Source organism: Lactuca serriola, chromosome 9, assembly GCF_051521515.1.
Source record: "Lactuca serriola cultivar US96UC23 chromosome 9, Lser_US96UC23_V15, whole genome shotgun sequence".
Lineage (NCBI taxonomy): Eukaryota > Viridiplantae > Streptophyta > Magnoliopsida > Asterales > Asteraceae > Lactuca > Lactuca serriola.
The window spans coordinates 141754524-141775797 of NC_136416.1; the positions used below are offsets into that span (position 1 = coordinate 141754524).

The 21274-nt window shown below is 34.8% G+C and overlaps 1 protein-coding gene across 1 annotated transcript; it reads right to left on the bottom strand.

Annotated features, from left to right (window-relative positions):
* Positions 1 to 16530: 16530 nt before the first annotated feature.
* Positions 16531 to 20949, bottom strand: POL{LAMBDA} (DNA polymerase lambda (POLL)). Its single transcript, XM_079022453.1, has 14 exons — positions 20631 to 20949; positions 20416 to 20556; positions 19794 to 20045; positions 19632 to 19725; positions 19400 to 19530; positions 19259 to 19321; positions 18832 to 19011; positions 18701 to 18754; positions 18527 to 18615; positions 18180 to 18270; positions 17921 to 18001; positions 17735 to 17802; positions 16964 to 17048; positions 16531 to 16769 (listed from the first exon to the last, which is right to left on the bottom strand). Exons 1-14 carry the CDS (start codon positions 20739 to 20741, stop codon positions 16674 to 16676), a joined length of 1536 nt encoding a protein of 511 aa, XP_078878579.1. The 5' UTR covers positions 20742 to 20949; the 3' UTR covers positions 16531 to 16673.
* Between the last annotated feature and the right edge of the window lie 325 nt (positions 20950 to 21274).

The following is a 21274-nucleotide window of genomic DNA, read 5'->3' on the forward strand; positions in this document are numbered from 1 at the left end:
AATTAAGGTAGAATTAATGTCATGTCCTACCCGTTCGGCTAACGACCCTCCACCACTCAAGGAAGCGGTGGGTGAGAGTGGACACCCATTAAACTGTCATTTTATAGGCAGTAACCTTATACACCAGCTTCGTGAATGAGGCCTACTAATGGTAAGACTAACTTACTCTTATACATATATATAAATATTAAACCTATAATATTATAATAGTATAAGGATTGAATTTTAAACTTTTAAAATTCTAGGGCTTGGAATTAAAGTATACATGGGGGTAACTTTACAAATTCCAAAACTTGAGGGCAAGTTTTGAACAATTCAAAAACTTTTGGTTTCCATAACTTATGAGTTTAATATGGTTTTTATGGAAGACTTTTCAAGTTCCATAACTTGAGGACAAGTTATGGAAGACATAAAACTATTTTATGATGACATTAAAAATAAGACATTTCATTTTTTCATAACCTATGAATCTTAATGAACTTTTAAAAGAAAAAACTCTTCATTTTCCATAACTTGAGGACAAGTTATGGAGTTCATAAAAACCATTAAGATCAAATATTCCAATTAACACAATAATCAAATATTTTTTCCATGATCTAGATTAAACTCATAATAACAAGATAATTCATATCAACTATGTAAAAGAAATTAGTCTATTACATAAACTAATAAAATCTTGAAACTATGACAATTATCTTTTATTTGGATGAGGATAATTACTTTCACAACATAAAATCGAATTTTTATCAAGAAAACATTTTATAGTAATTATCCAAATCCAAATTAAGCCAAGAAATCCAAAAATCTGCCAGGCATGTCACCACCCCGTGGTAATTTTGACCACCTCGTGGTGACCAGGCAGAATCCAAAAAAATGATTTTTTCAAGCTTTGAAAACAAGTAGCATCAAGTATGATGGAAAACAACCCTAGGCTTTGATACCACTGTTGGGCTTTGTATACTACAACATCTTATGGTGCACATACAACCCTAAAAGCTTTGGATCAATATTTTCTCTAATTATACATGCATATGGTTTCCAAAGCTTTAAGCCTACAACTAGCATACAAATAACATATGTATAATAAGACAAGTTTTAGACATACCTCTTGATGTTGTTGATGTTGCTAGGAAGACTTTCACCTTTAAGATCTTAGTGCCCCAAGTGTTGCACCTCAAATGGAATCACAACTCACCTAGGACAAAGGTGAATCTTGAGAGAGAATTTCCATGCATTTAAAAACACCTCCATGAACTCCAAGAACTAGAAGTATCATTTTTAGGTTATGGAGCTTATATTTATATGTAGGATTCCAAGAGTCATGGGTATAACCCAAATCCATACCCATGGGTTTTATGATCCATGATTCATGTGGCCCAACTCTTTATGTATCCATACATAAACTTAGTCCAATATGGATCATAAGCCCAACACATATAAATATAACCAATTACCATAATTAGTCCCCGTAGATTTAATTAGTCTCTTTTGATCACTAAATTAATTCCAAACTAATTCTTGATCAATACTAATTAAATCATATGATTCCATATTAATATATTAGAACATATAATATATTAATAAATCATATATAACCTCTTCTCAAAAGTCCATCCTAACAAATTGTCCTGATGTTATGCAACCCAAATGGACCATGCTACTCTCGGGTCGAATACATACCAATAATAGTTACGGGCTTAGACATCTAATCCAACAGAATGGAAAAGGCCGAGTACTAGAGGCTGCATGGAAAGTTGCAGCCATTGGAGGTTCCCATGTAGAAATGGTAGCATATTACTATGGATTTCATCTCCAAGTTACCTCGAACGACTAAGGGATTCGACTTGATATGGGTTATCGTGGACCGTCTGACCAAGAGCGCCCACTTTCTAGATATTGAGGAGAGTTCTTCGACCGAGAAATCGGTCGATGTATATATGTGTGAGATTGTTAATTGGCATGGTATTCCAGTCTCCATTGTATCTGATCGAGATGTCTGGTTCATATCTCGTTTTTTGCAGAAATTCCATGAGGAGTTGGGTACAAGGTTGCATCTGAGCACTGTTTATCATTCGCAGACTAATGGTCATAATGAGCGGACCATTCAGAAACTTGAGGACATGTTGAGAGCTTGTTTCATTGAATTTGGTGCGAGTTGGGACTCATACCTTCCATTAGCTGAGTTTTTTTTACAACAATAGTTATCACTCCCGTATTGGCACGCCGCCATTCGAGCTTTTCTAGGGAAGGAAGTTTCGTACCCCAGTTTATTGGGGAGAGGTTGTTCATAGAGTCATGGGAAGGACTGAGGGTAGTCCTTCAGATGACATAGCTTATTCAGCAGATTAGACAGAGGTTGCAGACAATTCAGAGTCCGTAGAAGAGTTATGCCGAAAAGCATCGATCTGAGTTGGAGTTTAAGGTCAATGACATGGTTTTGTTGAAGATATCACCCTGGAAGGTTGTGATGTGCTTCAGGAAGGGGGGGAAATTTGGCGCCCCGATATATTGGTCCATTTCGAATGATCGCTAGGGTTGGCAAGGTACCTTACAGGCTAAAATTGCTTGAGGAGCTTAGTCAGATTCACAACACATTCCATGTTTCTCAGCTCTAGAATTGTATGGTTGATGATTTAACAGTTGTGTTATTGGAGGATAGTCTGGTTGATGATCGCCTAAACTATGTTAAGAGACCAGTGGCGATTTTGGATTGGAAAACAAAGGCCTTGTGCAATAAGGTATATCCTTGGTCAAGGTCCAGTGGCAACATCGAAAGGGTTCTGAATGGACGTCGGAACCCGATTCGGAGATGAGGGAGGATTACCCGGATTTGTTCACAGCAGCGGACTTCAAGGATGAAGTCTATTTCAAGTGGGGGAGAACTGTAATGTTTTGAGTTTGAGGTATTTTCATTTTAAACCTTAAGCATGAAGTTCATTTTCATTTTGGCACTTGTGTATGAGAAGTGTTGCAAAATGGCCCATAGTTGCATTTTTGTAACATCGAAAGGGTTCTGAATGGATGTCGGAACCCGAGTCGGAGATGAGGGAGGATTACCCGGATTTGTTCACAGCAGCGGACTTCGAGGATGAAGTGTATTTCAAGTGGGGGAGAACTGTAACATTTTGATTTTGAGGTATTTTCATTTGAAACCTTAAGCATGAAGATCATTTTCATTTTGGCAATTGTGTACGAGAAGTGTTGCAAAATGGCCCATAGTTGCATTTTTGTAATATTTGGGCCAAGCTCACGTACATTGGGTGCACATAGCGTACACTGGGCGTACATGCCTGAACCTCAAATTGTAGGGTTCAAAATATGTTGTGAGATGTCGAAGCGTCTTTTGTCATGTTTAGTGTCGAAGTCTGTTTTCATGTACTCATTGTATGTATTTCATAAGAGCATTATAGAGATCGAAGGTTCAATGTCTTAGCCCTTATGTATTTTTTGTGCTTCTGTTAACTCCTACAAATAAGGGTAAGTATATGTGTTAGAGTAACTTTTCTGAACTGTAAGAACACTTTACTCTTTCTTATCATGTACTCTTTCAAGAGCAATAAATAGCCAAACAGATTATATTTACATTTTGTGTTCTTAATTTAATTCATACTCTGATTTCATTCTTACACTTGATTCATACGAACTACATTTGATATCAGAGCAGGATTTCTTCATTTGATTTCTAATTTTCTCGTGTTTTCAAAAGTTTTGAATCCCTATTTTCGATTCAGAAACATTCCACACTTTTGATCTAGAAAATCTTTTATGATCAACTGTTTTGATTCTATTATGTGTTTCATTTGATAAATAGAGTGATTGTTGATTGTTTTCTAAAAGATTCATTCATTAGATTCTTCTTTTTAACTGTTTTTATCAACTTTGTCCGTACATCAATTGGATCAGAGCGGGTCTTCGAAGATCAAAGCGATTTTTTGAAGAAACGATCCTCGATTTGGCTACATTCAACACAATTGGAATTTTTATGGTGAGTCTCTCGATGATCTCTCTAAATCTATTTGATTCGTGCTTGCGTTCTTGAATTTTTTGATCATTTTGACTCATCGGATTATTATTTTTTTGAAGATCCAATAATTTTTACATTTATCAAGCCCGATCCAATCCAATATTCTTTAGTTCGATTCGATTTTTAATTTGTAATTATTATTTTGAATTAAGATTTTGCCCAAGATCAAATTGTCCAAATCTTGTAACTGTTCATGTAACGCCATGTTCCGAATCAATTCGTAATTCAAGTTTGTGGCCCGAAGAGTGGTCATCATAAGGATTAAAGTCTTTGAAAAGATAATATTTAGGCCCATTTGGATTTGGGTAATGTAGATATGTGACCCAATAGTTTGGTTTGCACTTTGGAGTCAAAGGGTAAAATGGAAATGTAGTGCTTCAGACTTCTTTTATGAATTATGGATTTTAGTTCGATGTATTTTAAGTTAAAAGTAATTATATAGGGTTTTAGAGCTCCTCAATACCTTTCTGTGGATATAAAGAACGTCGAAAACGGAGTTAGAACGAAGAAGTTATGACCGTTTGAAGTTTGGGTGGTTTTGGGTCAAGCTGAGTACGATGGGCATACAAAAAGGTGTATGTTGGGCGTACTAATGGAATCCTGAGTATGTTGGGCGTACGCAATCAGTTGCCTAAACCCTATTTTCATAGTTTAAGCCCTATATAAGCTCCTTAACTCCCCCAAACCCACTCCATTCTCAACCTCCACTCCTCCAACACCCCTTTCATGAAACCCTAAGCTTAGATGAGCCTTGTGAGCTAAAAGAAGGTGATTTTGAGTGCTTTAGAGTATGCATGGTGCACCTTGGAGAAGAAGGAATTTCTTGTAGAAGTTTTGGTTGCATTGGAGCTTGTAGATCTGGATTTTGTTCACATTGATCTATCTTCTAGAGGTAAAAAGTTTGAATCTTGATGATGAGTTTGTTAGATCTAGCTAATTTTGGATGTTATGAGCTTTTGGTCATTTTAGTGCATAAAGTTTAGATCTTGAAAGTTTGTGACCTTGTTATGGATAAAGTTCGAAACTTTATCCATCTAAGCATCATTGTGATTCAGATTTGAAGGTTAGAGACTTGGAATTAATGGATTAAGTTGAAAAAGATGCACTTATGGTCCCATTTGATGCTTAAAGGCTAGATCTTGGTGGTTTGGACCATTCTAATGGATAAAGTTGGAAACTTTATCCATTATGGAGCTTTTAGGATCCATAAAAATGTAATCTTGATCCTTCTATACCTTCCATGAGAGTATTATGATGTCTTAATGGATTAATAAGTTAAGGTTTTAGCTTTTGGACCTTTTTCTAGACATGGAAAGTCATAAAGGTGGAAACTTTATGACATAGAATGATGTTGTGGGACTAGATCTGAATGTTGGATAAAAGGGCGTAAGAGATTAAGCACTTAATGGAAAAGTGACATTTGGCTGGGTACGCTGCGTGTACTCATATGGGATCCTGATTTTGGTTGGTAAGTACGCCATGCGTACGAGCTAAGTACGTTGGGCGTAGTTAGTTTGAGGTTTGATTTGTTGACTTTGACTTCCATTGACCGTTGACTTTCGACCAAGTTTAACCTTGGGCCAAACTTGAGGGTTTTGGCCTATTAATTAAGATTTTATCTGGTTCTGGTATTGATAGCTCGGAAAGCCGGCCGGGTAGCAACTAAGGATTTCTTCTGGGGAGCTTCTGCATTCGAGGTGATTCTCCTCACTGTTTGTATGGGTCGAAGGCACCAATACCGGCCCATTTGGTTTATGTGTGGTAGGAAGACCCGGGGGTTAGCCCTAGGCATTATGTATGAAAGACCAGGAGGCGGTACCTGGCACACTGTATGCTATTATGTATTGTAGGAAGACTCGGGGGTTAGACATAGGCATTATGTATTAAAGACAAGGAGGTGGCTCCTAACATATTGTATGCTAATTAGCTAATTAGAGTAGTAGGTATGCTACTTATCTTTGTGATGCTTGCATGGAAGACCAGGAGGTGGCTCTTGGCACTTGTCTGTAAGACCCAAGGGGTGGCCCTTGGCTTGGCAAGAAAAACCATGTGGCAGGCCGTGGCATAATGGCAAGACTATGTGCGGCACATATCAGCATTATTGATTATAATATATGTATGGCTCACGGTTATGTATGGCATGTATGGATCGGTTGATATGTATGGTATGTGGTATTTGGGGAACTCACTAAGCTTCGTGCTTACGTTTTTCAGTTTTGGTTTCAGGTACCTCCAGTTTTCAAATAAAGGAGCTCTAGACGATCGTAGTGTATACACCTATGTTTTCCGTAATATGTGATTTCTAGGAATGAACTCTGATAAATGTTTTATTTGAAATGCTTTTCAATGTGTGAACTAAGTTACAAATGTGTTTTAGTTATATTAAAAATAAAATTTTTGGTCATGAATTTTTGGATGTTACAGTTCAATGAGTCATTTTTTGAGTCCAAATCTTGTAATATGCATTGTTCATAATTCATGAGCCCAATCAAATGAATCCTTGTTGTTTATAGTTCCGATTTCTTGAGCCCGTGATTATTTTCAGTCCAATATCTTAAAACAAGGAGCCCAAAAAATCATTAAATCAGCTAGATACATATGATTCATTTTTCATCGTTCTTCGTCCTGTGCATATAAGAGTTGTACTCTACTAATTATCTTGATTCTCAGTTTAATCTTTGAGTTATTGAGTTTTGTTTTTTGATTCAAAGATTTTTTTAATCGATTTGAGTTTGTTTGTGATTATAAACTTGTGAATCGATTTGTTCTCTTACAAAAACGGATTATGGTCAAGTTATAGCTATGAAATCGGAAATTGGTTCTTTGATTTTGATGAACTTGACCAAGAACACTTAAAGGAGATGAAGAGCATTGATATAACCACTTTTTGATCTGAAATTTGGTATTAGAATCGTCAATTTCATGTTTATTGATCTTTGACTTCGAAAAGTCAAACTCAATAAAAAGTCTAAACGTTATTTTTAAGTGATGATTCTATGAACTGGAGGCTGAATTTGGTTGATACAAGTCATATATGGTGGTGGTTGTCGAGTCCAACAAAATTAATAACCCTAATTTTTTTACACTAAAATAGTGTATAGTGGTAAAGGGGTCGAATCCGCGTAGATTGGTTTAATTTTATAACTCTATGAAAATCTCTTTGTAAATTAAAATACTTGTAAAATAACAATAAAAATAAAAATGGGGGTTTTGTTCTTTTTAAAATACTGAAATAAAACTAAAATTAAACTAAGATTTAAATGAACAGTTCAACAAAAATAAGAGTTTGATTTAAAATCAATAAGAGAAAGATAGTTGACTTAAGGTTTCCTCATTTTGACTTTTGATGAACATATCATTAGAATCCAATGGTGCAATACTTGTTTTAAACATTTAATTTGGCTATAGTAATCCAAGAAGCTTGAGATTACCTAGACTTTTCTTAGTTGTTAAAATGGTTAGAGAAGCTCATAACAATTTCCTTAGTCAAAGTCATAATTTCCATTAAGTATGTAATTAGTGAAATTCAACTAGCATTAAGAACCAAAAAGTCACCAAATCCAAGATGAGTCAAATGCTTTCACTACCATGTTGGAGAAAATGTTTTTATTATTGTGTGAAGTAAAACTAACACCAAAATCATTTGTTGCTTGCTAATTTGAGGATCCTTTACTTAATCAAGAAATTAGCCAACTAATCACCACAAGCATATTTAAACTCATAAATAAAAACATACAAGTAGTAATAAGATTTTAAAACACAAAACATTCTCATAAAGATTCAAGAACTAGTTCATGGAGTCTTCAACATTCAGCAAAAGTCAAAGGATTTCACTAAAGTCAACCAACTTTTATTTAGCCAAGCATGGCTAAACTCAAGAAAACAAGATAAGTAAAGATTGTACCAAAAATTCTACGAGATTCAAGACCAAAATGATGAAGTTCTTGAGGGCTCTTAGCCTTCAAAGTCTCCAAAAACTCCAGAGAGAAAGCTTCAAAACCGGATGTGCAAGAGTTGCAAAAGATTCCCACCAAACTTCCTCAAATAGCATCCAAATGTAAAATCATGATTTTACCCCTGCAGGAATCCATGCGGACCGTGTAAGGATCCCACGTGGGCCGCTTGAACTGACGGACACGATTTTGCCCTTTAAGGAATCCACGCGGGCCATGTAAGGATCCCACACGGGGCCGCGTGAACTGACGAAGATTGGGTCTTCTTTATTTGTTAAGCCTCCACAACTTAACCCACTTCGCCCAGTTCGAGTCCAATCGTCTCTTAACCCATTTTTCTACAATTTTTCTTCATTTTAAGCCCAATTAGCCTTTTCTAAATTCTCCAAAGCTCTCGTAATCACCCGATCATTAATTCCCGCACGCTTGAAAAATTCTTCCATCATCGTTTAATTAAGAGGCCATCTTCTTCCATGCTCCATCCTTCTAAAGCCCATTTTTGCACCATCTTCACTAGATATTAAGCCCAATATCCTTGTTATCCTCCGAATCCAATCGCTTCCTATAAGTCTCGAACATTTCCTTTTCGTAAAACCTGCAATTATGCTCACGAAATTCGAAAGTACCTGAAAGTGGTCATAAAATAACAAAAAGGAAAAATATGCTTGGAAATTAACTAAAATGTGAATGAAATATGCTAAAATAAACTAGAAAAAGAAGTAAATAAAGTGAAACTATCATATAGGTTGTGAATGTTGAATATGTGATTGATTTGGGATTTAATTTCGAAATGGGTTATTCTTGTTCTTAATGTCGAGGGATGTGGAGATAGTTTTTGGTTCGATACTTGAGAGTTGATTTGGAAACCGAAGAAGTTTTCAGGTCAATAATGAAGTCGATTGATGAGATATTCTAGTCACAAGAAGTTGATTTCGATGTGTATAAATGAATTTAATAAATCGAATTGGAGTTGACTTATTGAAGACAAATTGTGTTCAACTGATTTTGGTTTGATATCGATGGTCAAAGGGTTGATATCGAATGGTTAAAGATCACGATCGAATTTTGATCAGGAAGTCTAATAATGAAGGCTTCGTTATAGACTGTATTAAGATTCGATTGGGAATGTGTGATGTCGAGTGTCCGATAATCGAGGATTCGATGTCTTGGAGTCAAGCATCGATGTGTACAATCACTTGTTCAATAGAGATCGTTTGAGAAGTCTAGAAACCGAAGGCTTCGCAATTGGATAGAACAATCGATGTCCATGGTAGTAATTTGATTTCGAAGTGTCGATTTTAACGGTCGAAATGGGTTATAATATTCCATAACCTCCTGGAGGCTCTTAGAATGGACGGTTCTGATGCCCTATAGATAGGGATAGAGTTGGTTTTAATCAAATAAGGATAAACCCTAAAGTTTGTATCCATTTGGTATTCTAACAACTACTTATAAATCGATTGTTATGGTAAACGCTAGAGCCGGTTATTCCCTCCATAAAATTGTCTATACTTTGCTCCTCTCACTCCTCAAATCTGATTTTTCATCCCCTCTCGTAAGGTTTCTTGAGTTTTGCATAAACCCTAATTTTTGGGTTCTTCTTTTTAACATTTGGTGTGTGGGTCTGATTCCATTAGAGGGATTCTCCTTTGGATCCTTCGTCTTGTAACTAAACTGGAACGTACGAGATTATAAGGAAGTGAACAAGAGGTTAGTAATCTTTTTATGTTGTTTTTCTAAGTAGTTTGTTATAATAGTAAAACATAGATCCTAGGTTGCATGTGCACTAAGGTATATCAAGTTTTAATTTTCTTGCTACCTATGTTATGTGTACTTGATGCTAATAATCCTGAACACAAACACACACACACACACACACATATATATATATATATATATATATATATATATATATATATTGAAAATACCCTCCTTCTCCCAACAGTTAAAAAAATCTAGCGGTCAAAATAATAAATATAATTTATTTTTTTTAACCATTTTACTACCCTATAAATACTCCACTTTTTTCACCTTCAAAATCACACATTCTTCTTTCATTTCCTCTCTATTTATCAACAAAAATGAATCGTAAATTCGATAGAAGAAAAATACAAGCTTTGAGTTCAACCACCCTAACTCGAAACATTTTTGCTATTGATCCATCCCTACCGGTTTATCGTCTCCAACTTGATGCCCCTATGTCCCCATTCAATCCCCTCCAAAATTTCAATACCAAAAATGTTAGAAAATACAATCTCATGTAAGTACCAAATTTTAGTCCCAACATGTTCAACAACTTTATCGTTTTTCCCGATCAACTTTCACAAAATCAACCCCAAAGCCAAACCCCACCCTATCACTCTCAATAAAAAAAACCAAATCCTACCTTATCACTCTCAATTACAAAACCAAAGCCTCAATGAAACAGAAAACGGAAATGTATGGGAACTCAACCCCCTCCCCCACCCACACACACACACACACCTCCACCACCACGCGACAAAGGGAAACAACTAGTGGAAGAGAAGAAAAAGACCAAGCCTCAAGCATGGAGTCAGCAAAAATAACTAGTGTTGACATAATCTTGGGTTGACATTTTGGAGGATTCAAAGCACGAAAATGCACAAACTCGTGAACAGTTCTGGCTACGCATTCTTGAAGGATTTCGCAAGGATTTTGCTATAAGTGATAACTACCATACTAAAAACCAACTTAGTTCAAAGTTTCGAGAAATAGTGAAAAGTGTTTCGAAGATGAATAGATTGTATAACAGCCTAAAAACACAAAGGAGAAACGGTCAAGGAGATGAAGAAATTCTCCAAAAGGCTTGGCATTTGTTCCGCAAGGAAATGGGAAAGATGTTCAAGTTTAATGAGCCTTGTAAATAATTAACTTCTAGTCCAAGATGGAGAAAAAAAGACTTCCTAATAGGAGGGGCATAATCAAAAAGAACAAAAACAGGCTCCAATTGATACATAACTTCTTCCGATGCTCGTGTTAGTCTAGATTTAAATGACGGCGAAGTGCTCGGGCTAAAATAAATTGTCCGACCGATGGGTAGGGACAAAGCAAAAAAAGGAAGGAGAAGTTGTTTTCTTCCAATGAATCGGATTTCAGCAGTGAAGTGGACGAAATGTGGAAAATTACAACGATATTTGATCAATACAATCTAAATTTCGTTAAATGTTTGGCATTCAACAAAGAAAAACTTGCCCACAAAAAAGGAGGGCGAGGAAAGTAAAGAAATAGAAGATATGAATTTTTTGATGCAAAAAATCGATTATCTTTCGGGACAGACCATCGAGCTAGTTTTGAAGACAACTGAGAAAATTATTAAAAAATATTTTTCCTAGATTATTTGGTTTTTTTTAATATTTGCTGTTTTTTTAGGTAATTTTTTTTAATCTTGATTTTTTATGTACTTTTTATTTTAAGTAATAAAATATTTATATTTTAATTAATTTTTATGTTTATATTCATTTTTAATTAATTCTATTTATTTTTTGATTTCTAACTTTAAAATTAAATTAATTTTATTTTTTAAAATAAATATAAAATGTAATGAAAGGTGATTGTTTTTTGGCTTTTGACGAGTGAAAGATGAGTTTATGAAAAAATAATATGACATTCAAAAAAAGAATGGTGAAAGATGGGTATTTTTATGGGGAGACCCTAAATTTATTTTAATAAAAATATTAAAATACTTTTACAGAAAAATAAAAAATAATAATAGAGCAATGAAAATTTAAAAGACCACTTTTGAAGTTTTCTCATAAAAGATAGTGTTTAAACAAATCGGATCAAGTGTAAAGTTGCTCCCTTCCATGACATGATGGCCATAAATTAACTAACACGATTTGATTTTAATATCTATTGAGGTTTGGATGACATCTCCCCAACAAAACTTGGATAAATCAACTTAACGGTGGTTGATAATGACATCGTTTTTTATGATTCGATTTAATGGTGGTTGATACATTGAATAATTATGCTCCACTTCTGCTGCAATAAATCAACACTTCATATAATAAAAGTCAAAAGTAGTATTTTGTAACCATTATTTAAGACAAAATAGTGCAAGTTTTAAAAGAAACCAAAAGAAAGTATCATTTTGGTTGTGTAGGAATTAGGATAAAAGACTTAAGGTAATTTGCATAATTATAAAGGTAAATGTTTTTTTTTATAAGACTATAAAAATGGTCCATGTTGTATGCATTTTCTCGGGTTTTGGTCCAAACCTTGATTTTTTCGAATTAGTGGTTCTTTTAAGCAAGTTTTGTTGTGTATTTAGTCCCTTTGAATATTCAAATGACTGTAATACTCTTGAGGTATTTATTTTTCATTTTTCTTTTATTTTTTAAATCTAATACTTATTTATTTATTTTAATAATAACAAAATAAGAGGGCGCTCTCTCTCTCTCTCTCACACACACATATAAACAAGAACACATACACACAAATTTCTTGGAGTCCATTTCTGAAACTCAAAAGAATATATACACCCAGATTTCTTGATTTCTTCTGAAAACCCCTTTTTTGGACCTCCGAGTTGGATCTATGTGTTCTTGAACCTCCGATTTTGCTATGTAACTCAACTCTAGATTTCATCTCCTTCTATAGAGTCTTGACGAACAAAAATCGGTTCAAAATTCAATTTTAGTAGTTCAAGCCATCTAAATCAAAAATCGATTCAAAGTACACACACAATGAACACGTGTAAATATGAGTTTGTTTTTAGATGTCAAACCTTTGATTTAGTTGCAAGTTCTCTAAGGGCTTTGGAAGTTTTTGTTGTTCTATAATCAGTTGTTCTTGATCTATATACACCTGCCCAACCAATTGTTGCACCTTTTTTCGATGAACTGTATAGTCCGGCGAGCAAGACCGTTCCTAAGGAATTAAATATTCTCAAATATCCATGACGAGCTAGAAAAAAGGTATCTTATCGTTATTATAAGTTTTTAATTTTTCTTATTGTCGTTGCTACGCCATTTAATTTTTCACATTGGTTTTATTTGATGTTGATGGTATTTTATTTCAAATTATCATTGTTGTTTAAGAATGTTGTCTTGACTCTATCCATGGGCGTATTTGTAGTTATTAACGAGTTCTTCTAGTTTGTTGTACATTGGTTGTCATGGTTTGGTAATCATATTCTATAACATCCATAAATTTTACGCCAAATTTAAACTTTTTCAATCATAAATAAAACCCAATGGTATTGTTTACAGAAAATGTTTTCAAATCATTATTCAATCAGAGTGTCCCAAAAGCCAGATCATAAGGATGAGGAGCGGTACGGTCACGCATTCGTCTTGCCATGATCTCCTGAAGTACCTGAAACAATAACTAAAAACTGTAAGCCCGAGGGCTTAATTTGCTACCCCCAAAATACCAATACCACACTGATAATACCATATCAGTAATAATCAATCAATCAACATGCATACTGGTTCATCGGCCTGACTGGATCGCCCTACAGGGCTTACAGTCTAACTAAATCTATACCGAGCCTTCGGCATGACTGGACCGCCACATGGGCCTACAGTCTCCCTGGACCGCTCATAGGGTATGTTGGCCTTCAGCACAAAGCAGGACCGCCTCAACCCAACCAACGAGCAAATAATCATGTGCGCATAACAAACATATACTAGCATATACTGACATCAAATATATCTATCTTACTGATCATCAATCATAGCAATCTCTCATAACTAGAGCACCGACCTAGCAGGCCACTAACATACCAATCCCTAAGGATCATAAAAGCATAACATACTGTTTATCCTGATTCCGATCTACCAGATCATAACCGCATATATCATATCATAACCATAACAACTAAAGGCTCGGCCTTGGTGCCTTAGACCCTTTTGATATAGTGAGGATAACTCACCTTGCAGATGTCGACTCTGTAGATAAACTCCAACTCTCGGATCACTTGCCAAAGACTCCACCACCTATTACCATAATACGAATATACCCATAAGTCCTCAACCTTTCAAGGTATTCCATAAACCAACTAGTCAACCCTTGGTAAAGTCAAAGTCCTCAGTCAAGGTCAACAGTCCATGTTGACCCTAAGTCATCGAGTGCCCTTAGCTACTCGTTGAGTTCCTTGAAGTACTTGCCCACTCGCCGAGTCACCGGGGTGACTCGTCGAGTTCTTTCGGTTTACGATCGAAACTCTACGGCCACTCGTCGAGTTTCCTTCATGCAACTCGACGAATACACACACATACATAACTTGGGGAAATCTCATCTGACTCGTTGAGTTGTTCATACAACTCGTCGAGTCTATGGAAATCTCCAACGGACTCGCCGAGTTGTTCTTCTAACTCATCGATTTCATGCCTATCTTCATATGACTCGCCGAGTCGACCATGCGACTCGTCGATTCCCTTCAGTCCTTTTTGCCATACAGACTCATTTGAGCCATGCAGCGGCTCTAAACTACAGATCCAAGCTTCTAAGGCATGCTTTTCACGTAAAGTTGTAAACTTTACGTGCATGCATAGCTATAAAGGCTCCAAATGTCCAATCCAAGCCCGTAATGGGGTTTCCTACCCAAGGAAGGTTTCATTCACGCCCAAACCAGAAACTTTATGACTCTAGGACTTAAGAAGGGTCCAGATCTGAAGTTACAACTTCATATCCAGCCCATAGTCCACCTTATCAACTCAAAGATCCATAAAAGCCCCAAACTCAACCAAAAAGAGATCTAGAAGGGAAAAGAAGTAAAGGTGGCGACTTGATACCTCTGGAAGATGCTAACTGAGGTAGATTCTGATTCCCACACTTTCCTTGCTCCAATTCCCTTGCCTTCTAAGTTCCTTCTCTCCAAAGATCTTCCTCCCAAGCTTAATACACACACAATAGAGCACCACACGAATTAGGGTTTCTTAAGAGCTCTCAAGAACTGTAAAGAGGCCAAAGGAGGCTTAAACCTCCTTAAATAGGGTGCAAAACCCCGGGATTTAGGGTTTCATCTGCCAGCTCCTACTCTTCAAGTCCCTTCATGGACTCGGCGAGTAGGACACTAAACACGCGATCCCACCCCGCTGCTACTCGACGAGTAGGGCAACCAACTCGTCGAGTAGGACTTAAAATCAAAGAAATTCTTATTTAAATCAATACCTGAGAATCGGGGCATTACATATTCTTTTAAAAATAATAAGTTTTGATTATTCGTTCTTTATGATAGAAATTAAGGCCTAAATTTTGTGTCTCAAATGGTGGTCACTAAAACTTATTGTCTTAATATATGGGTTATTATGAAATCCACGGCGCGAAATAATACTTTATCATGGAATCAACTTTCATTTTGTTCGATAAGTTAAGGGCATTCACAATGCATTGAATTCCTTAGATTTCAATGGATAGACACGTGCAAATTGTTCTATAATGCATTAAATTCATTTCGTCCATTAACTTTAGCGTAAAGGATGTTGGAGATCAAAATGTAAACTAATAGCACCGATATTATCGCACTGCATGTATAGACATCAATTTTGTTTTGTTGTTTTACTCCAAAATCTTGCCCACAATGGGTCACTAACCCTGCAACAAGTCATGTTTATTATGTTATAATAAGGACGAATTGCACAAAAGACATTAGGTTTTCAGAAAAGTTTGATTTTGATACTATGTTTTTTTTTCCAATTTGACACCCAAAAAGTGATGTCACAAAAAATGTCACGTCGTCATGTCATGCCAATTCCACGAACATGTCATATTGGCTAGCAACTGGATTGACCGGTCAAATGGTCAACATTGAAATAAATTGAAAATGTAATGTCGAAATCGAACTTTTATGAAAACTTAGTGTCTTATTCTATGAAAAAATAACATGGTGTCAAAATCGATTTTTTATAAAACTTGGTGTTTTTTATGCAATTTTCCCAACTATAAAACTATAAATACAATTAAAACTATTTGTTTAAATGTGGTAAACGTAACAAAAGAGTAAGGGCTTTTCTTTTTGCATTAGCTTTACCAAAAAGAAGGAAAGGAATCTTCTAACGCGACCTCATAGCCGAAGCAAATTGACAAAATAGCCCCAGCCCAAAAAGGCCAAACATGAAACAACCAACACAATTAAGATTTTTTTTAACGATAATATCGTCAAAAGTACCAGATAAACATTGCCCTTTCTAATCAGTCCACTGAATTTTAAACTTAATTGACATATATGCCCCTTGTTAAATTTAGATATATTGAAGTGACAGAAACCCAAGCTTTTGTTTCCAAACGCCTTTTACCTTGGGCAGCACAAGTTTTACATTCAAACAAAGTTACTTTTTCAAACTTGTTTTCTAACCAATCCAGACATCCATATTATGTAAGATTTTGATGATGAATAAATATAACTTTGAAGAGGCCATTCATCTGGTTATAAGAACGTACATTGCATAATTGATCAGATACAACACAGGTATAAGTAAAACGAACCAATAAAAGTGTTTAATTTCTCATCAAAAATCAAATTCATATTCATATTTAGAGAGAAAACACGTGTGGGTCTTGAAAGTAATAACAATGACAAACAAAAGATGATTCACAAACAGATTGTTTAACTAGGGTTGATCCCATAAGAAGCATGTATTTTGCTAATGTTGTTAATTATGTTTGTAGCAAAATAAAGTTTATACAATTACAAACAGTCCATTTGTCTATTTACAAAGTCGACACAAATATTAAATATTTCGTTCATGCGGTTCAAGCCACGGGAATCCAAGAAACTCAAACACTTCCTTTTCCGAGTTAAATTTCAAACTTGTGCTAGCACTAACCTGCATAACATCACATGTAGCACAATAAATTTAATTTACATTCAAAATTTTGCACTTCCAAAAATTTAAGCAATAACAACTTTTTTGTTATTATGGATGGCATTATACTTTCAAAAATTTATGTTTACACTGTCACTGACGTTTAATTTAAGAAATAAAACAGAGTTTTTTGGTTGTATTAATTAATTAATTACCCTTTTCCCTCCAGAACCTTGAGTTGCAGGGAAAAGCCCTGTGTCATCTAACCGGAATCCTTTGCTTTCCGCAAGTATTCTCAGCCTGCATTCAGTTTTCATAAGAAGATGTTAAACAACATCTTTTTTTTTAACAAGGAAATAAGAAAAGGCTCTCAATGCAAGAAATAGCATTTTACTTTCCAACTTTTTTTTCTTTTAAATATAGCATTCTACTTTCATTTATGGGATATTTCCTTGATCACAGCTTTTCAAGAAATAGCAAAAATGATCATTAATGTTAAAAGTAGGTAGTTGCAAAACAGCTTTTTCTGAAGAAGTATTTCAATAAAAACCTCCCACCACAAAAAACCTAAAAAGAAATCAATTTCTATTTTAAGATTGTTCTTGCAGTTCCAAAACATCAAATTTTGTACTTTTGTTTTTAAATTTAATTTTTTAAGGCTTATGTGGTGGGGAGGGATTTCAAAGTTTTTTAACCAATTGCAAAATTGGTGGTTGTTTTTTTGATTAATGAAAAACTATTTCAGGATTTGGTCATTTTGGTAAATATCCCTTCATTTATTCTTATAATAAAAAGGTTGTGAAGTACGTTGCTATTTTTTGCATTTAGCCCAATAATAGAACAATGGGTGTTAATGAAAAAAAAACCAAAGGTTGTGAAGGTCACTTTTAGGCTAAAGTAATATCAACAGAATATACATACATATATGATATATGATGTATGATATATGATATATGTCATGTAACATGTAAATGAAATTAACATACCTTCTATTTAACACATCATTCCCTGTCCATGCAATTAGCCCAAATGGATATATTTCCTTTGGGTACACCTACAAAAATTAGAAACAAATTATAAGCAAATCCAACTCCTGCATCATTTCAACTATAATTCTCTCACTACTGTTGCTTCAAATATATATATTAATAAAATAAAAAAGACCAAAGTACCTTCAAATCAATTCGATGCCTCAGCTCCCTACCAGGATATGTGCAAAGACCAAAGTATGTATCAACTCCAGAATCAGTGCCCTGAATTAAATTAAAATCATCAAAGAAAGCAAAGAGACTAGTTATTTTGAAAGGAATTGGAATCCAAAAGGAGGCATATTCGGTAATGCTAGGAATTGAATTCTATCAATTGAAGGATTTTGTAAATTCCAATTCATCACTGATTTTGAAAGGAATTGGAATCCAAATGAACTGTTACCTGCTCACTATGGATACTGAAGACCAAATCCTCTCTTAAAAACTTCATATCCTTCAAATGATTTACATACTTGGGTAGAAACCCTACATGACTGTTAAAAAAAAAATTATAAACTCACATACCAAAAGCAACTGAAATCATATTGATATTTTAACAAGAATAAAGCACACTTAGGACTTTAGGACTTTCTCTATTCAGTCATTCAATTTGTCTCAAGTAATAAATAAAAATAAACACATATATAGCTCTTCAGATTGTTCCCATTAAGTCAAAAAGAAACAGAATGTAAAAAAAAAAAATGCATATTCTAATATTAACTAGTAATATTATTAATGTAAAGATGATACCTTTTTCCATCAGGATGTGTAATCACAATATCCATATCCCCACAACTAGCTTTTCCACGTCTGAATGATCCTCCACACACAACATTCACCTGACATAAACAAATATTCTCATTTTTTATATTTTGATTTTTAACACATTTTGAAATATTGGAAAACATAAGTGATAAGACTTACACCAGGTAAAACATCTTCTCCAGCTCTCTGTAGCAAACACTCCATCTCTTGCACCTATGCATGAATACAGCTATAACAAGTTTTCATAATCTTCAAAAATTTTATGTTTTTCATAACACCAAAAGCCATACCTCATCACGTGGTATCCTTGTTTTGATATCATCAAAATACTTCAACCCTAAACACTGTGACTTTGTCAATGTGTCATCACTTTTTAAATCCTCCAGACTTCTGTGTCCTTTTTCATACAGTTTCAATGCAGTTGCTGGACCAATCCCCCATACTTCCCCAAACAAACTAATTGTCCTTACCTATGAAAAAAAAAAAAAAAAAAGTGATTTTGATTCCATTTTCTTAAATGTGATATAAATCTTCAGATTAGTAACATTAATAGTTCACTTCATTTCTTAAGAGTATAGCAACTCCTTTCATACTTAAGAATAACGTTTGGCTTCATTGTTTTTGTACTTCATAAGAGTAAATTCTTACTTTAAAAAGTAAAACTTAAACAATTAAGATCACAACTAAAATGAGAAAAGTGAAGAAATTTTTCAACACCTTTTCATCACTCTCAAAGTGTTCCAACTTGGACAATTTCCCTGTAGTTACAATCTCATTTATCTATAATAGAGAAGAATTATCATCAGAAGATTATTACAATGCAATGTCTATTGAAAAAATTGTTCATATTTGACTTACATGATCCTGCATTGACTTCCCAATAGCAGGTAAATGTTTGACTTCATCCACACTTTCAATTTTAAATGGCAACCTTTCAATAACTGGAATCGCCTTGTAATAGCTGAAAGATCTTCGATCATCACCCAAAGCTAATGAATTTAAATTTAATCACATCAGAAAGTGCATCCAAACAACTCATAGCAATGTTGCATAAAGCAAAAAGAAAAATATGGCACCAAAAGTAGTTTACCTCTATATATATTGATAAGCTTGCCAAATATTTCTGTGATATTTCTATTTAAATCAGGAGGATGATATGGCAACGAAGCATCTGGTGCATTGACCTGAGTGACAAACAAAAGCCATGTAATTTTATAAACATAATCTATACTGAAACAAAAGAAAAAAGAACCTTTTCATCTAATGACTTGTCCTTCATTTCTGAACTAGAACCTTCTGAGGTTTTGGGTGAGGATTTCAGCTTTTTATGGGGGTGTAACTGATTGTCACTAGATTCTTTCACATCAGTGGGTTTAATAGAGTTCTCATTAGATGAGTTTTTTGGGGGATTTTGGGATGAATCCAAATGTATAGTGTATGATTCCTCATTAACTTTCTTTCCTAGATGCAAGCTGTCCTCCAACCACTGATAACGAAGAATGATCTGCAGAATATCATAACACCTGTTATTGGGAAATTCTATATTGCTATAAACATGATTCCAGATTATATGAATCTGGTCGATAGCGGTTATCTTATGTCGTTTTGAATTTCCCCCAAAATTCAAGATTTCTAGGTTTTACACTATTTTGTTTTTTAATAAAAAAATCAAGGATTTCATTCGATCACGACTTAGTTGGGTAAAGATGCATTTTCAGTATGATTTGGAATGTCCGATTTTTAGCAAACCGTGTTCCAATTTGCGCTATGAAGAGTGATAAGTAACATTAATTCATCAACTTTTCAATGAAGAAAACGAAAGAGATCAATGTACTTGGTTGCGGAAAATAATCAATAGGTCATGTACGTAGTACCCCTTTGAAGCGCTGTGATAGTTTCTGGCCAAATTTCTTGCGAAGTGAGTCGGAGTTAACCGCAAAGACGTGAGTCACATTCTTAGACAACTTTTCTTCTTCTATGATTGCTCCCATCTGCACTAGCTTTTGCTTCCATATCTTCAAGAGAAACTCGATTATAATCATGATACCGCCTTACATATATCTAAACAGCAAGGAGAGAAAACCGAAACCTCTAAACGACGTCTTTGGACGTCATTATCGACGAGGAAGACGACCATTCCGGAGAAGATTCCGTCAGGATCCGACGGTGGAGAACGGTTCTTGCTCGCCTTTGGCGCCATTTTCTTACGGCTTGCTTCGTGTCTCCTTTGAATCCCGCAGTAAATCCAGAAGATTCCAACTTAAGACTTTAGACCTTCGACCGCTTAACGGTAGTTGTTATCCAGGTGGTGACATCTGTCTTCAGAAAGAAGTTCGAGGTTGGGGCCTTCATTTTCTGTCACAAAGGTCCCTTGTATTATCAAGTGTATGAGCAAAACAGTCCTTCACCTTTTATTGACTATGGAAGCTTTCTGCGGTTCTACTTCTACCTTTAATATGTCACATATTCGGACTTCGGTAAATCAATTACCTTTAACTTTAAAATTGGTGTCTAGGTTACTTATGATCCTCCTTCCCTTTCAAAATAACTGTTTATAAAGATTAAAAAAATATTAATTACCATTAATTTTATTAAATGAAACGATAATTTTATCATTTTGTTGCATTTAATTTCATAGTAATTGTATTTAATTCAGTGGTAATTGAACTAATAACGAGGGGTATTATGATAAAAAAATATATTTATTTTTTAAAATAGGATATTATTTTGGGA